This window comes from Gouania willdenowi, chromosome 16 (assembly GCF_900634775.1).
Source record: "Gouania willdenowi chromosome 16, fGouWil2.1, whole genome shotgun sequence".
Classification (NCBI taxonomy): Eukaryota; Metazoa; Chordata; class Actinopteri; order Blenniiformes; family Gobiesocidae; genus Gouania; species Gouania willdenowi.
The window spans coordinates 28,004,097-28,022,504 of NC_041059.1; the positions used below are offsets into that span (position 1 = coordinate 28,004,097).

Genomic DNA, 18,408 nt, shown 5'->3' on the forward strand with positions numbered 1-18,408 from the left:
TTTTCCCAAGAGTTTAGGGGAAAACGTCATCCGGCCTCAACCATTCGGCCGGACACTTGCTGAATGGGTGTGTGTGTGGGAATCTGCGGTGAGGAGTCCAAATGGAGGGGGTGATGTGGAATTCCAAATTCTGGTATTTGCTACACTCCATATGAACATTTGGCATTGATATAAAATTGTTTTTCCATCCTGCATTTTATGTTCTAGCTACAATTGATTATAAAGGTATACATTTTTAATTACAGCACAATTGATTCATCAGTGCAGCTGGTTGATTGGGCCAGTTTTTTTTGTTTTTTTTTACATTGAATTTCACTCATTTACAGTTCTTATGTTGACGGTGTTACTGATTAAAGGTCCTTGTTTTAATTTAGTAGTATTTTGCTTCTTTGTAAATGGTAAATGTACATTATTTATGTAGCGCTTTCTCCCCACCGGAGTTGTCTGGAAGCACTTTAAAATATCAGCTCTTTCACACTCGCACTCAAACGCCAACAGGACAGCGCTGCCATGCAAGTTGCTAGTCAACCATTTGGAGCAACTTAGGGTTCAGTGTCTTGCCCAAGGACACTTTGACACATAGACGGGTATCAAACACCCAACCTCTCGATCAGAAGACGATCCCTCTACAACTCCAGCCACAGTTTTTATTTTATTTGATAAGAATTTATGTTCATGTACAGTATATAACACGTGTATTTCAATGTTCTTATTTCATATATCGACCAATAAATCAGTTATCAACCAATATGTCGGTTATTAGCAGATACCTCAGAATTCGGCTTTTTAAAAACCCCAATATTAGAATTGGCCCCACATATCCTATATCCGTTACACTCTGCTCCTAATCTTTTAGTAAATAATGGTAGCAGAATCTTTTTGATTAGACTATTGAAACAGACTTCATAAAGTTTCTGAATAAATGAGACTTTCACTAATGTTGTCAACTGGCGTGCTTGAGTGTAGGAGTCCAAGCTTTTTTTAAATCCCAGATGGCTTACAGTCAATAGTCCTTCAACACCTCTCAGGCTAAATTGCTGCAGCTGCTGCTAAGAAAAATGGAAGTGGTTTAGAATCAAAATGTGCTGCACTGAAGAGGATTTCTCACAGTGAGGACAGCTTTGACAAAGCAAATAAAAACTAAAGGACTAAAATGTAATGTGCATGTCACATTTAATGTATATATATAATATATTATCTAAAGCCCAAGGAAAAGTATTATTCTTAATGATGTAGGGCTACTTTTATGTAGAATTGGACTTCATATTAACTCTCAGAAGATGTGTAAAGAGTATTGACTACTTTGAATATGTCTCTTGAAGACTATTTTGTAGAAAACACTAAATATGGTTTTTTTCTCTCTCTCTCGCAGAGCAGACCAGTTCAAAAATTCATTTAAACCTGTACTTTGTTGTGCTAGTGTTTAAGCAAAGGAAATAAAAGTGTTTTTTCCTCAGCTGGAGTTTTTCAAAGCAAGCAGGGAGTATCAGCCTTGCCCATTGACATGCAGAAGTGTGTTTGGTTCACTCGTGTCTCCATGGGAGAGCAAAGGATGGTTGGCATAAACCCACTCTGAGTTCTATTCTTCTGATGTTCTGTCATGCTGACATACAGGAAAGGAGTAGTTCTTTGTCCAGCCTGCATGTGATGCCTGAGATAAGCACTGAGCAGAAGTTAGGTTTAAAAGTAAACTTTTTCAATCATCTGAAAACAACAACCATCATCTGAAAACCAGGCTTGGCCCACTGCAGAATGTGCAGCCATGAAACAGAAACGACCACAGTTGTAAAATATGCAGTGGACCAAGGAAATTGTTGGTTAGGCTGAAAATATTTTTTTTTTTTCTTGTAATCTTGCACCGTTGATATTGTCATAGATCATGGATCAGAATATGTGCCCTGGATCTAAATGAGCCTTCTTTGTTATACCAAGCTAAATGTATTTGTTTGTTGTTTTTATTGTTGGGTACGGAGTGTTTCATGATTGCATTTGTGTTCAAAAACAGCTTATGGCCATAGGAAACAAAAGTCTTCAGGCCTGCTTTATTTTCTTGGTTTTATAATCTATCTTAATTTTAAAACATAATTTAATAACCTGGTTGTAATCCAATCATTTGCTAATTGACTACACTAATAAAACTATTATATTGATGCACATTTGAGGGAGGATTATTGTTATTTATATCAATAATTACTTTCTTTAAAAAGGTGATACAATTTCTCATACAACAATCTTTACAACCATCAAACTTAATGGCTCAGATGAGGCAGAAACATCAGATGGTGGAGGGGTCGTCTTCGGATCAAGAGACTTGGGGTTCAATCCCAAGGCTATATCTGTCTGTGTGTCGAAGTGTCCTTGGGCAAGACATCTGTTCCATAAGTGTGTGAATGTGATTGTGAATGAGCTAATAATGTAACGCCCTTTGGGCAATAATGTGGTGTGAATCAAGTCCATTTGCCATTTACAATGTTGGATATTTAAATAAAGTTCACGTACTCAGCACCAGCTCCTTCTTGGTAGCTGAACTTCTTACTTTGTGAGACAGGCTCTGAAAATCATCCTATAAAGGAAACTTTAGATCATGGATAAAGATTGTAAAGAGTGCAGAAAGCCTGGCTCTGTATCACAGCAGTTCAGTGCAACCCCTGCTATAGTCCAGCCAGTCTGATCTGCTTTTACAACAGTACTGCAGATAAGATTGAAAATACAACACAAAGGCCTAAGTCTGATGAGGCCATGAGAGGCATTGAAATGCCACGCAAGGTTTTTTCACATAAATTGAGTTTCCCAGAGTCATGTGCCACATAATCTGATCTACCTAAATCCCTCATGTGTTAGGTTCTTAGATTTTAGGAAACAAGGCCCGATTTAACCCATCCCAGTTTATTACTCCACAGCAGGGTTGCCATGGTACGGTAATCGATCACAGAGGCCTTGAGTGTTGATCACAGTTCTGTTCATTTAAGAGCCAATACTGTGTCTCTGATGTAGCAATTTGAGAGCAATTGCTGTTAACAACGGACAGTCGATTAAAAAAGTAACTCACAGGCTGAAAAAGTGTGGTCACCTTGCCCGATAACTTTTTAAAGTTGCCAAGCTTGCTATCACTTTACAGAACACATTTCAACTGTTTAACCATTATAGTATCAGCATGTTATAGCAGTGTTAATGTTTACTTGTTTTTGGCTTAGTTTCCTGACAAAATTTGATTCAGCGTTAGTCGGAATTCTAAATCCTAATTCAATACGATATCAGGTAACCTACTTGACCCAACTAAAGCTGTTTGAATCCCTGCCTGTGTTCAAATGGCAACACTAGTATGAATTATAAGGCAGCTAAAGATAAATTAAATGAGAAAACCTTTAACAAAGTAAACAAAAGTTTTAAAATGTACTTATTTTTGTAAGTACGAGAGTTTCTAATACAGCCCTGCCACTACAGTGTACACGTCTGTTCTTTTTAAGGTTCTGTTTGTTTTTAGTTTGGCCTGTCGAAGGAAATGCCTCAACAAATTCTTGATTTATAAAGGTCATGAGGTTAAAAGTGAAGTTTGGATCTTATCTTGCTCAACAAAATATGAAGAGGATGAGCATCCAGTTTGCCTGTTTCCAGAGACAGAGAGTGTCTTCTTCTCTCTAAATCTTGTGGGTGTCTCAGATTCACCATGTATGCAGCAGGCCATAAGATTGTTTTGCCTCTACGTGGGAGGGTTGGTCCATTGCCACGCAGCAGGGAATGCTTTCTCGGAGAAATGCTTCTCATGCCTCTATCCCACCACAGTTCTTGTTGTTGACCCCGATGCAAGGCCACACATCCTCTTCACACTGAGGAAGAGGAGGAAAAATGAGGGAATTGAAGCCCACTCCCTGCATACCTCCATCCCTGAGGAAACTGATTCTCCTCTGGCATTGGTTTTGTGGTTCTTCAAGTAGCTGATAGTAGGGAAGATGGGATGTCTTTGACTGACTCTTTAATGTTGATCATTAAAGGAATATTAGCGTTGAGGGTCAACCATCAGTTCAACTATCAGCTGAGTCAGCTGTTTAATACACTCACATGAGCTACTACGCTGCTTTCTTATCCTCCTCACCTCTTATGACCACAGACAAAGTCAATTTAAGACAATAGTCCACTGTTTTGTCCGACCGCTGCGTTGCATTGGGTCACAAACACGTCAGATCATCCCATGAAGGTAATACAAGGTGGTATAATGGCTACTAAAAGTGGAACTGATTGTGAGCATTCTTCGGTTTATTTATGTACAGGAGTATCTATATACTGAACGTAAAGATATTAACTGTAATATCAACCTGCCTTCGCTATGTTTGTGTAACCTGTGAGGTAGTTTGAGAGGGAGGAGCTCACATTCTTATAGGGTCGGACGAGCCAGGATTGTCAGGAGGAAGAGTTTCCAGAAAAATCCAACTTGCCCGTTTAAAGCTGACATTTTACAAAATGTGGAATAGTAAGGGAGGGAGTAATCAGAACTTTTTCAACTTTGGCCCTCTGAAAAAGGCTAAAGGAATGTATATCACTGTAGCAAATGATTATAAAGCAAATTTTTCATAATACTCCCCCATTAAACAGTCAATCTTCCTTGAGAAACATGCTAATTCTAATGCTAGTTTGGGAAAATTGGCAATTAGTTTCATTAAGGATACTATAACTATTGGTGTCCTTTCCATAATCACTCAACTGAAAGAAACAGAAGATGTTTCTTATCCAATCAGAGAGGAGATGAAGGACCTTCTATTCTTTTTACTTTATTCCTTATCGTTGTAAACACATTGTGATGCTCAACCAGCAGTCACTACTATAAAACAGAATTTGCAGTTGTTCAGCCGTTTGAAGTCCTATTAGAAACATATCTGACAAGATCAGCAATAGTTGTCGATGTGAGCTGCACCTACTCTGTCCTTTAATGAAACGGATTAGGTGCTGCGAAGCTTCTGACTGATTTGTCGACTCAAGGAAGCTGGTATCAACGTCAAGGACAGATTGATTCATGGTAAGAATAAATTAGACTGTGAGTGATCTAGGGCTCAAACAAAAAGTTAGCAGCAGGCATTGACATGGCCATCTAAACTAAGTGTTGTCAAAGAATATTAGTGCTGCAGCTTCGTCACGTTGTTCCGATGGGAAGTATGATGAGAGCTGGCACGAACTCTTAAATTACACTACTGTCTGAGCACCAATTTATTTGACAAGAGTAAGCTGCGGGCTTGTCACTGGCAAGTAGCCTAGATTAAAAACAACTCAGCATAAGAAGAAAAGAAAATATCTGAATGTTTTAATAACAAAACTTTAGAAAGATATCTGGCACTGACTTCAGTCGAAGCATTAACATTATTCAAATGGATTATGTGGCCTAGTTTTATAAGGATTAAAAAAATATTCACAACGCAAAGCTTTGCAATGTTATTCTCTATTTTGTAAGCATCTGGAGTGATTATGTTCCATTACAGATTTGTGCTAAACAAAAGTTATATTTCTAAATGTCTACAAAGTATAATTGCGCTTTGAACATGTTTCCATAGAAGGTTGCAGGCGCCTCGTAACTCCGGTGAAATCTCATCCAGCGAGACTTTAGTGCAGGAAGACGGACGCTCCAAACCTCTATAACATTCTGCATTCTTTTCTTGTTTCACGTCTAATGTGACAGCAATCACTTATAAGGCAAGGCAAGGCAAATCTATTTGTATAGCGCATTTCATACACAAGGTAACTCAATGTGCTTTACATGATAAAACATTCAAATGTTTAAAATCAATAAGAAAATTTAAAATAATCAGTAAAATCAATTCAAATCATCAACAAGCACATTACATCAACAACATGACCAAAAATCTCTCTCTCAATCATATGCAGTAGAGAAAAAAAAGTATAATGTTACAAATTGTCCCGTCTCCTCTTTAGTCTACACGTACTGTGCCATGTTTACTCGGAGAGAAGTGGTCAGTGTTTCCATAGTGCTTTTGCGACACATTTCAATATCAAAACATCTGGATATTTGAGTGTTTTTTCAAAATTCAGGTGTTTCCATTACCAGTGTCTATTGCGCTATTTAGATTTTGCGCAATTCCAAGGGTAATAGAAACACAGCTATTGACATGGACATCCCTGCCCAACTATCTTGTTTACCAAAATTATTTTGTTTATCAATATCTGCCTTTGAGATGTCGATTTTACAAGATCTGCTAATCTGGTCCCAGCAACCCAAAAATGGAGAAATAACCATGTGAACAATCAAACCCAAACGCTTGATAATGGTGAAGTTTGGTACTTATCATGAACACACAAAGTGACCCAACTATAAAGACGTAGTCCTGCTAAGAATCTAACAAACAAACAGAAGGACAAATAAATAAATAAACGAGAAAGCACTCAGGGGCGTATTCACTAAAGGTTGATGCTGGATGATGGTCAGTAGATCATCTTCAAATGGTGCTGATCGACTGATTGACAGACTGTGTTGCTACATTAACTCGGATCAATGGCAGATCAATTGGACAGTTTCTGCCCAAATCTGCCTATTTTTCATAGACTGATCAGAGCAAAGTTACAGGACCTGAAATTAAATTAGGGGGAAAAATATCATTAGGTTTTAAAGTTGTTTAAAAAAAAATAATAATAATTATTTGTTTAATTAGTTTTCTAGATTATTAAATGTTTGTGCACCAGACAGAGAAGTCCATCTGCCTCAAATTTAACTTCCCCAAATGTCATTGTGTGCTACTGTGCACTAACCTCTCCACATTGAACGAGCAAAATGCTCAATTAAATAGGGCGGTCTCCACCACTTCTGCACGTGCACTAATCATTGCTGAAATCTTAGTGAATTCCTCGCAGCAGGTGAGGAAACTGTGTCACCAAAGGATTTAGGGACGCACCTGGTTTACCCCCCCCCCCCCCCCTTTATTTCAGATCTTAGTGAATCCGCCCCAGAGCCGACCTCCACCACGCCATAGCTGTCTCCCATATTGCATTGTCACCTAAATGTTAGATTTGGGATATTGATTCGGATCAATCCTAAAATCTAATCATTTAAGTTGGATATTTTTTGAAAATTTCATTAAAAACTGGACATTAGCTTTTGAGTTGGACCATTCACAGGCAATAGCCGCTGGTCAAATCTTTACCTCCTTTGCAGAGGTAAGAATTGATTAAATTCTCTCTACATTAGTGGGTTCTCTGACCTTGGGAAGAGGAAGCCATGTTCTCATAGGCAGGGACGGTTGATCTGGATGGAAGGGCAGGAAAGTGTCAAGGTGCCTGTCAGTCAATGTGGATCTGTATTCAGACTAAATATTTTTTTTCTGTGAGAGAAATCTGTCGTACACAGGTGTTGATAAAAAAAAAAAAAAAAAAAAAAAAAATCTGACCAAATATTTAGGCTTAGTTCAACAAATCCACTGACGTGACCCGACATCTCGAATAATGTTTTCTTGCATCCCAGTTCATGGGGCTTTTTGTGACTTAAAAACGAAATTCATTTGGTGAAGGTACAAAGACAAATTCACTCTAAAAAATATTGCAGCACCCAATATATTTTTATATTGTGGCCATGGACACCATATTATGTGCCTGGATTTGCTCCCATGGCTGTCCTTATAAATGACTTCTAGTTTTTCCTGCAGCAGAGCAGCTGCCTTACCAGACAGTGATGTAGGGTCACTGTCATGATTTGTGAAGGGAATTTGTCCTCAGTCTCTGGGGGAAATGATGGTACATTTGGGCTTTAATGACAGGAGCAGTGGGGTTGAGATTAATGACCTGGACTGAAGCCTTTGTACTGTTGACCCTTTCAACTGTAATACCAGCGTTTGCAGCTGTGGCTTCACGTTGCTGCTTTGTTGCTCCAGGAGGTTACAGGTTACAGGAGGTTTTTGCACTAAAACAACATGGTTAATTCTCACATAGTAATGACTGTCATCTAAAAATTCACTCATGCAATTTACAGTGAACCCAGGAGTCGCATGTCAGACATGTGAATAACAGTAAGCAGATCTTAAGCCATTGCTCAGTTTAATGTTTATATGTCTCCATACTATTCCTAATCCTTGCAGCATCCCTGTAAAAAGTTCAAGATCCTACAGTCAATGCATCCTCAAGAAAACTTGTTTTAAAAGCCTTTATACCAAAAACAAGTTTGAAAGAAAGAAACTGTATCTGTTTTTACTTGCCCATTTTTTTTTCTTGCCAAACATGCTCTAAGAAGTGTTGCGGTTATCAAGGTTATTTCATGCTGGAGTGTCCATTACTTTCTTATTACATTTTGGAGATATTAAAAACAGATATTTGGTAAGGCTGAACAATTAATCGCATTTGCGATATTCTCGCGATATCATAAAACGCGATTTTCTAATCGCAAAGGCTGCGATTTTTTTATTTTTTGGACCGACAAACTACATCCTTATTGGCTCTGTTACCCGTATTTTTAGGGTGACAGTTAATCCTCAAGCCTCAGTCAAGCATTGATACTCCTGTGCTGCCTGTCAGTCCACCTTAAGAAGCCACATGCGGAGCTGACTGATGGGAGGGGCTACTGTAGACAGTGCTCGCCTGTTTGCCTCACTTCATGAGTAGGCATGTTTGTAAACGCTATCTACACATTTGTTATTGTTTTCAGCCAAAAAAACTGCACACTACAGTAAAACACATGGCTATTTAAATGGCTATTGTGATTTTGAGTCAGAAAAGTGTGTGTCGCTGCAGAACCAGGTGAGTTGTGTGTGTACGCCATGCGGGGTCCTCCACGGCTTAGCCTTTAGCCTAGCCGCTAGTCCTCCGTGGCAGCCACGCTTCTGCCATCTGTCGCGCCGCCTCCGTCTGCTCCAGTGGCGGCGAGTGCTGCTTTGCGGGCTCCCGGATGTTTTGGCGGTAGGTTTCCCCGCACAGCGGCCGCTACCGTGCCTCTGCTGCCGGCAACGTTTAGTTGGAGTAGTAACTTGCGATCATATATTATCTTACAGCTAAAACGTTGTGAGTTAATATGGTAAAAGGAATAAATCAACATAGTTAGCCTTGTTGTCACGAGCCAGTTCAGCAGCAGTCATCAGAGGCGCAGCTCAATGATTCACCTTTTGCACAATTTTTCAGTTAAGTTATGTTTGATATGCTTGATTTGAATATTTGTATTGTTTAGATAGTTGGTGTAGTGTTTTGTTAATATAAAAAAGTTATTTATACGGTATTTTTTTACTGTTTTATTCATACAATTATAGTGTTTTATTTAGTGTGCCATATTGTTAAAAATGTTCAAAAATAAACAGATTGATGTTCACTATTAATATTATTATTTTATTTAATTGTTTTGTTATTTTGTGTTTTTTCATTGATGTAAAAAAAAGTAAGGTATCGATAAAGTATTGGATCGATAAGAGTAGTAATACAATAGTATACCCATCCCTAATGTTGAAGAGGTAAAGACACAGATTTGTTTGCTTTATTGTTGTAATCTGTGAGTTTAAAGTATAAATAAATCTGAAATTGTTTATTATGAAACAGATTGATGTATTGCTAGCGGTCATTGAAAAATACATAACAAGAGGCCCTTGAAAAAAATAATTCCATATTAAATCTCAATTGCAATATTGAGGAAAAAAAATCGCAATTAGATTATTTTCCAAAAACGTTCAGCCCTAGTATTTGGAACACAGCACTAGTCACCAATGAGCTCCTTCTAAATTCTGATTTACTTGTCAGGCTTCAAACTTCAAAGATAAACACAGTTGACAGATGTAGTCAGAGCCTTAGTGGAGTATAATACTGCTGTCTTGTCAGCATTTTTCTGTGAAAATAAACATTTAAAGATGTTAGTAATACAAATATTTGTCAAATGTGTACAGGTATTCAATTCAATTCAGTTCAACTTCATTTGTGTATCGCAATTTACAACAAAGTCATTTCATTGCTTTTATCAAAATATAAGAAAGAAAAAACCCAACAACATCCACATGAATGAGCATTGGTGACAGTGGGAAAAAACAACTCTTAACAGGAAGAAATCTCCAGCAGAACCAGGTTCAGAGGTGGCAGCCATCTGCCTCGACTGGTTAGGGTTAGTGGACAGAAGGATGAACAGAACAGGATAGATAGAACATCATTGTGTCCCAGACTAGATGGGCCGTGAACCACAGATCAGGAACTGTCAACTCCAGCTTCACGACACCTGAAACAGAGCAGAGAGAGAAGGGCGAGGAGAAGGCACTGACTGCAGAAAAACATGATACAGTATTATCAAGTCAGCCTACCTTGGCCTTGGGCTTCACTCCCAGTGGCCTAGTCAGCACTTATTGTAATGGTGACAAATCTCTTCTCGCTTATTGATAAGCTAACAGCGACAACAAGGTCTGTAAATGTGACCGTTCACAGACGAGCCCATGTCCGCTCTAGTGGTTAGGATTGTGATGGCATATATTTAGAAAAATGGCAATGTAAAATAATACAACGTTGTTGAATGTACATGTTTTACAATTAGTTAAAAGTTGATAGCTATTAAAATAGGAACATAATGATTTCCTATTAAATGATGTGAAAATAAAACTATTGCGTAAATTAAGAATAATATAGTTTTGCACGTTGAGACTTAAACTATGCATTTGTAAGTGTCACGGCAAATTTGCTATTGACCTCATTTGGAGACATGATTTATTGCTCTGGTTGAATGATGGAGTCCAGGCGAGGCATTGATGATTTTATAAAAAAGATTTGTTATAAAATAAAATAAAAAGGAGTAAAAAAGAAGCTTCCATCCTGAAAGAATGAAAGGCAAAAGGCTCGTGGCAGAGCAAAAAGGCAAGACCCACTCTAACTAACAGTTTCACAGCTTAAGCTTTTTTATACAGATAACAGAAAAGTTCCACCCTGAGGTGAGGAGAAGGGGGGAGTCAGATGCCCAACAGTGGAAACATTTGAGGATGATGAAGACGTGTATATTATGAGGAAGATTGGGCGCCACTCTTATCTATCCTTGATAGTGTGTGCGTTTGTATATATCTGCATGAGTTTGAGTTTTGGCCTTCAGCAGAGACTCTGTGTTGCACTGAGTACAATACGATCTGTACTGTTTAATCTAACATGATTCAGCTGTTCAAAAGTGCAAAGAGTAATGGAGTCATCATGTATTAAAACATGACAAATTGTACACATGAACATACATTTGACGATATGATGATGAATATAAAAATTGCCATAACATAAGTTACTGCTTGTCTTCCTTCATTCTCTTACCCTGTAATTAAGGTGAACCTGTTAAAAAGTTAGGAATTTTACATCAAACTGGTAGCCCTTTGGTTGATTCAGTACCTTTGAAATAGCTTCGGAAAGGTGACAATTGGACATTTTGATAACTATGCAGCATATATGGCTAATTTTACTCTCAGCAGCAACAAATTATAAATTATAAGCTAAACAAAAATGTATTCCTCTGTTTTTTTAAAGCTGTGCCACTGTAAAGTGAAATTAACAAATATTCGTCATGGCCATCCACTTACCATCTGCTGCATAGGTGCATTTGTCTGAACCCACTGGCTTTTGTTTGAGGACATTGTTGCTGCCAGGTTAACTGGAGATCCTAAAGATTCTTTCTCAGCATTTTTATTTTTGCAGCTCAGGAAATGAGCAGCGATCCATACGGCACATAGCAGCAGCTCCTGAATGAGCCTAGCTGTCATTGACTGAGATCACAATCATGTTTGATGTTAGAGTCCCAGAGGAGCTTAAACACACACTGGGTAAACTGCTTGTCTATTTACATGGCGTTTAGTGAGTGAAAAAGTTTTAGCATGTGGGGACTGTGCTGCATTACAGATATTTAACATTTGTTACATTTGGCATTGGAGTAAAAGCAAGAATGTTGCGACTGGAGTGGGAAAAGATATTGTTTTGATATATCACAATCTTTTTGGTGACAATATTAAAAATCAATATTTCCCCCCCAGAATCAATATTTTTTTTTTTTTTTTTAACCATGTTTGCATTTGTGGTCAAGAGTAAACACTACATGTATTGCCCTGTACTTTGATGTGCAGTTTTGGAACTATGACTCGTATTGTTTCTAGAAATGTATGATTTAACTTTTGTTTTTGGATAAGAAAATTAAAGAAATTTAAATCCCAATAATTGCTGCTATCAAGGTGAAATACCTAATGATTCGGAATTGCAATATAAATCGAATCAGAACACAGGTATTGTCATAAAATTGAATCTGGACAAAATCATATCATCCCAGCCCTATTACAGTGGGTACGGAAAGTATTCAGACCCCTTTAAATTTTTCACTCTGTTTCATTGCAGCCATTTGCTGAAATCTAAAAAGTTCATTTTATTTCTCATTAATGTACACTCAGCACCTTATCTTGACAGAAAAAAACAGAAATGTAGAATTTTTTGCAAATGTATCAAAAAAAGAAAATCTGAAATATCACATGGTCATAGGTATTCAGACCCTTTGCTCAGTATTGAGTAGTTACACCCTTTTGAGCCAGTACAGCCATGAGTCTTCTTGGAAATGATGCAACAAGTTTTTCACACCTGGATTTGGGGATCCTCTGCCATTATTCCTTGCAGATCCTCTCCAGTTCTGTCAGGTTGGATGATGAATGTTGGTGGACAGCCATTTTCAGATCTCTCCAGAGATGCTCAATTGTTTAGGTCAGGGCTCTGGCTGGGCCAGTCAAGAATGGTCACAGAGTTGTTCCGAAGCCACTCCTTTGTTATTTTAACTGTGTGCTTAGGGTCATTGTCTTGTTGGAAGGTGAACCTTCGGCCCAGTCTGAGGTCCTGAGCACTCTGGAAGAGGTTTTCTTCCAGAATAACACTGTACTTGGCCACATTCATCTTTCCTTCAATTGCAACCAGTTGTCCTGTCCCTGCAGCTGAAAAACACCCCCATAGCATGATGCTGCCACCACCATGTTTCACTGTTGGGATTGTATTGGGCAGGTGATGAGCAGTGCCTGGTTTTCTCCACACATACCGCTTAGAATTAACACCAAAAAGTTCAATCTTGGTCTCATCAGACCAGAGAATCTTATTTCTCATAGTCTGGGAATCCTTCATGTGTTTTTTGGCAAACTCTATGCAGGCTTTCATATGTCTTGCACTGAGGAGAGGCTTCTGTCGGGCCACTCTGCCATAAAGCCCTGACTGGTGGAGGGCTGCAGTGATAGTGGACTTTGTGGAACTTTCTCCCATCTCCTTACTGCATCTCTGGAGCTCAGCCACAGTGATCTTTGGGTTCTTCTTTACCTCTCTCACCAAGGCTCTTGTCCCACGATTACTCAGGAAGAGTAGGAAGAGTTCTTGTCGTCCTAAACTTCTTCTATTTAAGGATTATGGAGGCCACTGTGCTTTTAGGAACCTTGAGTGCTGCAGAAATTCTTTTGTAACCTTGGCCAGATCTGTGCCTTGCCACAATTCTGTCTCTGAGCTCCTTGGGCAGTTCCTTCAACCTCATGATTCTCATTTGCTCTGACATGCACTGTGAGCTGTAAGGTCTCCTATAGACAGGTGTGTGACTTTCCTAATCAAGTCCAATCAGTTTAATTAAACACAGCTGGACTCTAATGAAGGACCAGAACCATCTCAAGGAGGATCAGAAGAAATGGACAGTATGTGAGTAAAATATGAGTGTCACAGTAAAGGGTCTTATGACCATGTGATATTTCAGTTTTTCTTTTTTAATAAATTTGCAAAAAAAAAAAAAAATTACATTTCAGGTTTTTTTGTCAAGATAAGGTGCTGTGTATATTAATGAGAAATAAAATGATCTTTTTTGATTTTAGCAAATGGCTGCAATGAAACAAAGAGTGAAATATTTGAAGGGGTCTGAATACTTTCCGTACCCTGTAGCTATGCTTTAGTCAATATTTTAGCTAATAATTATTGTAATATTATCCCCATTGTAATGATTTGTATGTATACAGATGTTGCTTTTGTTTGTTCAAACTCTGGCCCAAGTCAGTGTTTTTCCCAATGTTTTTTTACCCCCTTGTCCCCCTTCTTATCCCTTTTGTTGAATCTGTCAAATCATGAGTACCCCTTCATTCATGTTATGCATTGTTTATTTGTGTTAGCAGGCTTGTGTGAACCCTTTCTTGTGTCTAACATTAACCTTGGATTTAAGTCTTTCATTTATACAGTATATTTCTGATGTTTTGGTCGTTTAGATTTCGAACTTCACGTATTGATGTATTTCAAAGAGCTGTGCCACAATTTATTATCAATGAATGAGGAAAAAGTCAGTGTGCATGTGAAATATTTAAGTCCTAAATTGTTAGAAATTAACTTGACAAATGCTTCTGTGTAACCCCTGAGATGTGTTCAACCAGTGGCACGTGTACCACTGCCCTGTGTAACTAAAGTTGCAATGCCATTGTATTACATACATACATATTTATTTATTTTTTTATTTAGTGCTTAAACTGAAGTTGATCTTTTTTTCTTTCTGAAGGAAATTGGAGCATTTGTACGTTGTTTTTTATGTAGAATGTTGTAATGTCAGACCCTGCTGGTAGCTAAAAATGAAGTTTTGCTATAGCTCACTCCAGGCTAAAGGCAGATAAGATATTAAAACCCTGTTTCAAGCTTCTGAGTTCTAGGTGTGTCTGTTCTTTCAATGGCAGCCTCTCCTAAAGGCATGACTTTCTGACAAAGTCTTGAAATTAATCAAATTCTGGAATTTGGAAATAAGACCTCAAGAGAGGAATAACTTTAAAGCCATTGACAGCAGTGTGACATATACTGGAGAGCAGCTTTATTAGATCATTTTTTATGAAAGACCTTTAAGGTCATCTTTTATTACAGAAGCTACTGACGTCAGCAGGCTAGGAATACTGATAAAAAAAAAAAAAAAAGTGAAATTCATGGAGAAAGATTGACCTCTCAACGTCCTCCTCCTCCTGAATTCTTCTTTCTAACTTCGTCTGTACCTGCTTCATCCTGTAAAGCAGGGGCTGTCAAACCCATTGTAGCTCAAGGGCCAACAACGGACCAGTTTGATCTGAAGTTAGGCCACAGAATTTAGGTTAGAAAAATGAGCAATTTTATTATTTTGTGGTCATGTTTGCTTTTCCACAAATAAATGATTTTTTAAAAAAAAAAGTATGTTCGGCCCCGACAATATCCAAACAATGAGTCAGTGAAAGATACTTCCTTGATTGTTTTTTACCATTTTTTACTTAATTTGGCAACATTTTGTGGAATAATTTAAGGAAAATTGCAGGACTAATAAAGGGTTTGTGTGTTACCCTGATGTGAGTTTTAAAATGACTGTCATCATGTCGTATAATCACAGGGAAATTGTGAGCCCTGGCAAATGTATTCAAACTTGTGTATTTGGGATAATTTCCATTGAATTATTTGGTAATTTTTACAGTGATTCATGATTTCTCCATCATTTCTACTTTCACCTGTGGGCAATATTTGATGCTCTAAAGTAGTGTTTCTGAAATGGGGGTACGTAATGGCACTACACACACAGAGAGAGAGAGAACAATATTTAACAAAAACAGGGTCAGTCTTGGTCCCACCCAGGTGTGAGATGACCGGAAATGATGAAATACTATAGAAATAAATCTATTCAGGAGCCACCAAATCAGTGTTTTTCAACCTTATATTTTTTATTACTGTTTTTTTTTTTTTTAGTCAAAACAACACACGATCTTAAACAACTGTATTTCTATACTTTCACTTGGTGAAATATAAATCTAGTTCAACTAGAATGCAGTAAAAGATAAATATCTGGACTCAAACATGACCAAAAACTATTTAAAGTTGAAAAAAACTGAATTTTGAGATGACTTGGTTGTAATTTGTGCTATATAGATAAAGTTGAATTGAACTGAATTGAATTTGTAGTTGAATTTTGAGTTTTTTTTTTTTTGTTTTTTTACTTTAAAATGTGTTATCAATCATTCATTCCATCATTATGCTCTATAGTTGTTTTTAAATCGTTTTCTAAGCAAAATGAGAAAGGGGATACTTACTGCTCTAAAGGTCTGGTTTTGGCCCTCGGCCCTGACTTTTGACTCATGTACTCTACAGCGTTGCAAAGACGTGTGTGTGTGTGTGTGTGTGTGTGGTGTTGCAACACCAACATACACAATTCCACAATTCCAGAGTCTCCAATAAACCGCATATTCAGAGGAAACTCGTTTACTCTGAGAAAACAAGTGCTAATGACACTGAACTGGTGCTTTTTTTTATTTCATAGCTCATATTATTGATATGCAGCTACTCAGTATAATGCAGTGTATTGTGCATGAAATATTTTGATAAAATCTCTAAACAAGTGCACGGTTGTGCTAATATATTTTACGTTCCTCGGCAGAAACTGGGTTTCCTAAATCAATTCCAAGTCAAAAATGAACTGAAAAGACAAAATATTGAAAAGGGATCCAGACTAAATCGCTACATGGCAGAAAGGAACAATCATTTAGGTGTAATAAGTCTTTTTTTTAGCCAACAAACCAACAGATTCACAGATTTGGGAAAGCATCTGTAACAGTTCAGTAACTCATAAACACCGCATTTCTGAGACACATTTTTAACTGTCCTGTCAGCGCAAAGAGAAGCTGGATAGAAAATGGATCTAATGAGCCGTATTCATGGTAAACGTATTTTTTGAATGTCGACAAAAATCTGTGAAATGCGTAGCCAGCCCCCGCTGTACGCTGTCAGACAGCAGCCTCCGAGCTGCGGATACCAAATCAGATGAGTGTCGCTGTGCACGGGGCTGAACATCTATACTTATAGGAGTTATTTCAGTGACACTGGGAGCTTTGTGTGTGAAATAACTATGCAGAGCTGACAACAGAGCACTGTTTGAGACAATATCAGCATGCAGATTCTCTGGTGGAGTGCAACACCATTTCTGACCAAACAGTGTGGATATTGTGTGATGGGCACTTGATTTCCACTGCAGTGGGAGTAAGCAGGTTTAATGGTGGTACAGTGAACCCTGGTCACCTATTGGAGGTATTTGGCTCCAATGAGTCATGTTAGTAAAACAAAATGGGTTTCAGGCAACGTGGAAGGATTTTGTTACATTTTGCTTCTTTTTTAGGAATGAACGAGGAAAGTGAAAGTTTGCTTAGGGTTTAAAGTTGTGTGTCTGAACTATAAATACTGGACAAATCAAATATATACCAAACCACTTTGTGTTCTAATCATGGTTACTTTCTACCCAGGTTAGGGTCAGTTATAATTGTAATCTCGGAATTGATAATAACAATTATAGCATATGTGTAATGGAAATATTTTTTGAATATGTTGCTGTCGTAGTCATAATTGAGTTTAGATATTTGACTTTGCAATTGCAATTGCCCTGAAAATTCTTTAAAAATTGTGTCAATTACAATTTAATGCAAAACTGGGGAACCATGTTGCAGTTCTATGTACAGTTCTACACATATGTAATTAACAATGATTAAAATATGTTCATATCTTAGTATTTAAAAAAAAAAAAAAAAAATATACAAAAAAAGCTCAGACGCTCACACCAAAAATATTAAAACCTATATTTACATTGATTATGAAGCCTGACAAGTTAGCCAATAGATAGGAAAGAAATAAATGATAGATATTTGTTATTAGTGTATTTTACAGCTGATTTAGGATTCGTTATCATAAGAGATGCTAACAGAAAGCTAACACAAGAGGAAGGTTAACTTTTATTAGGTTATTTATTTCAGGCTCAGTAATTGTGATTGAATTCTAGTAATTGAGAACATAATTGTAATTGACGTTCTGAGGATAAAAAATAATTGCAATTTTATTGTAAATGGACAAACTGCTGGTGACTGTAATTGAATTGTAATTGAACATGGGTAATTGAAAACGTAATTGGAACTGAAAAATGTAATTGACCCCAACCCTGCCTTCTACACATCAGGTAATTCCAGCTGAAATGTTAATGATGAGCTCACAGCGTCTCTGCCGTAGCAGGAAAAGGCTGGTAGTCATCAAAGGACCTCTTTGTGCTGGCTGTGGTTTGTTGAGTGCCATGCAGGCCCGAGCCCATACATGACCCTTGTTGTTTCCGCACAGGCCTGGGTGGAGCAGATGCGATCAAGAACAATGGCTGCATCTCGGAGAAGCCGGCGGTGACTGACTCCACGGGCGCAGAAGGCCCCCTCCAACCCTGGACCCTGGCCAGCACAGCTGATCCTGACGACGCCACGCCACGCCCCCACCTGGTCCGCCTCTTCTCCCGAGATGCCCCGGGCCGAGAGGACAACACCTTCAAAGATCGACCCTCCGTGTCGGACGAGCTGCAGACCATTCAGGAGCACAGCGGAGCGGGTTCAGAGTGCGGGTCGGAGAGCCCCGAGCAGGACTTAGAATAGGCTTTTTTATCCCTTCCTCCCAGTTCTCCCTTTGTCTTTTGCTTTCTCTCTCTCT

General features: G+C 38.2%; 1 protein-coding gene across 2 annotated transcripts in view; it reads left to right on the plus strand.

Moving 5' to 3' along the window:
• The window catches only part of mbpb (myelin basic protein b), an 86,016-nt gene extending 67,628 nt beyond the window's left edge, over positions 1-18,388 (plus strand). For both annotated transcript variants that reach the window (XM_028470241.1, XM_028470240.1), the window contains exon 4: positions 18,055-18,388. In XM_028470241.1, the coding sequence (XP_028326042.1) occupies positions 18,055-18,353 (299 nt within the window). In that variant the 3' untranslated portion in view covers positions 18,354-18,388. The remainder of the gene's footprint in view (positions 1-18,054) is intronic.
• The last annotated feature ends 20 nt before the right edge of the window (positions 18,389-18,408 follow it).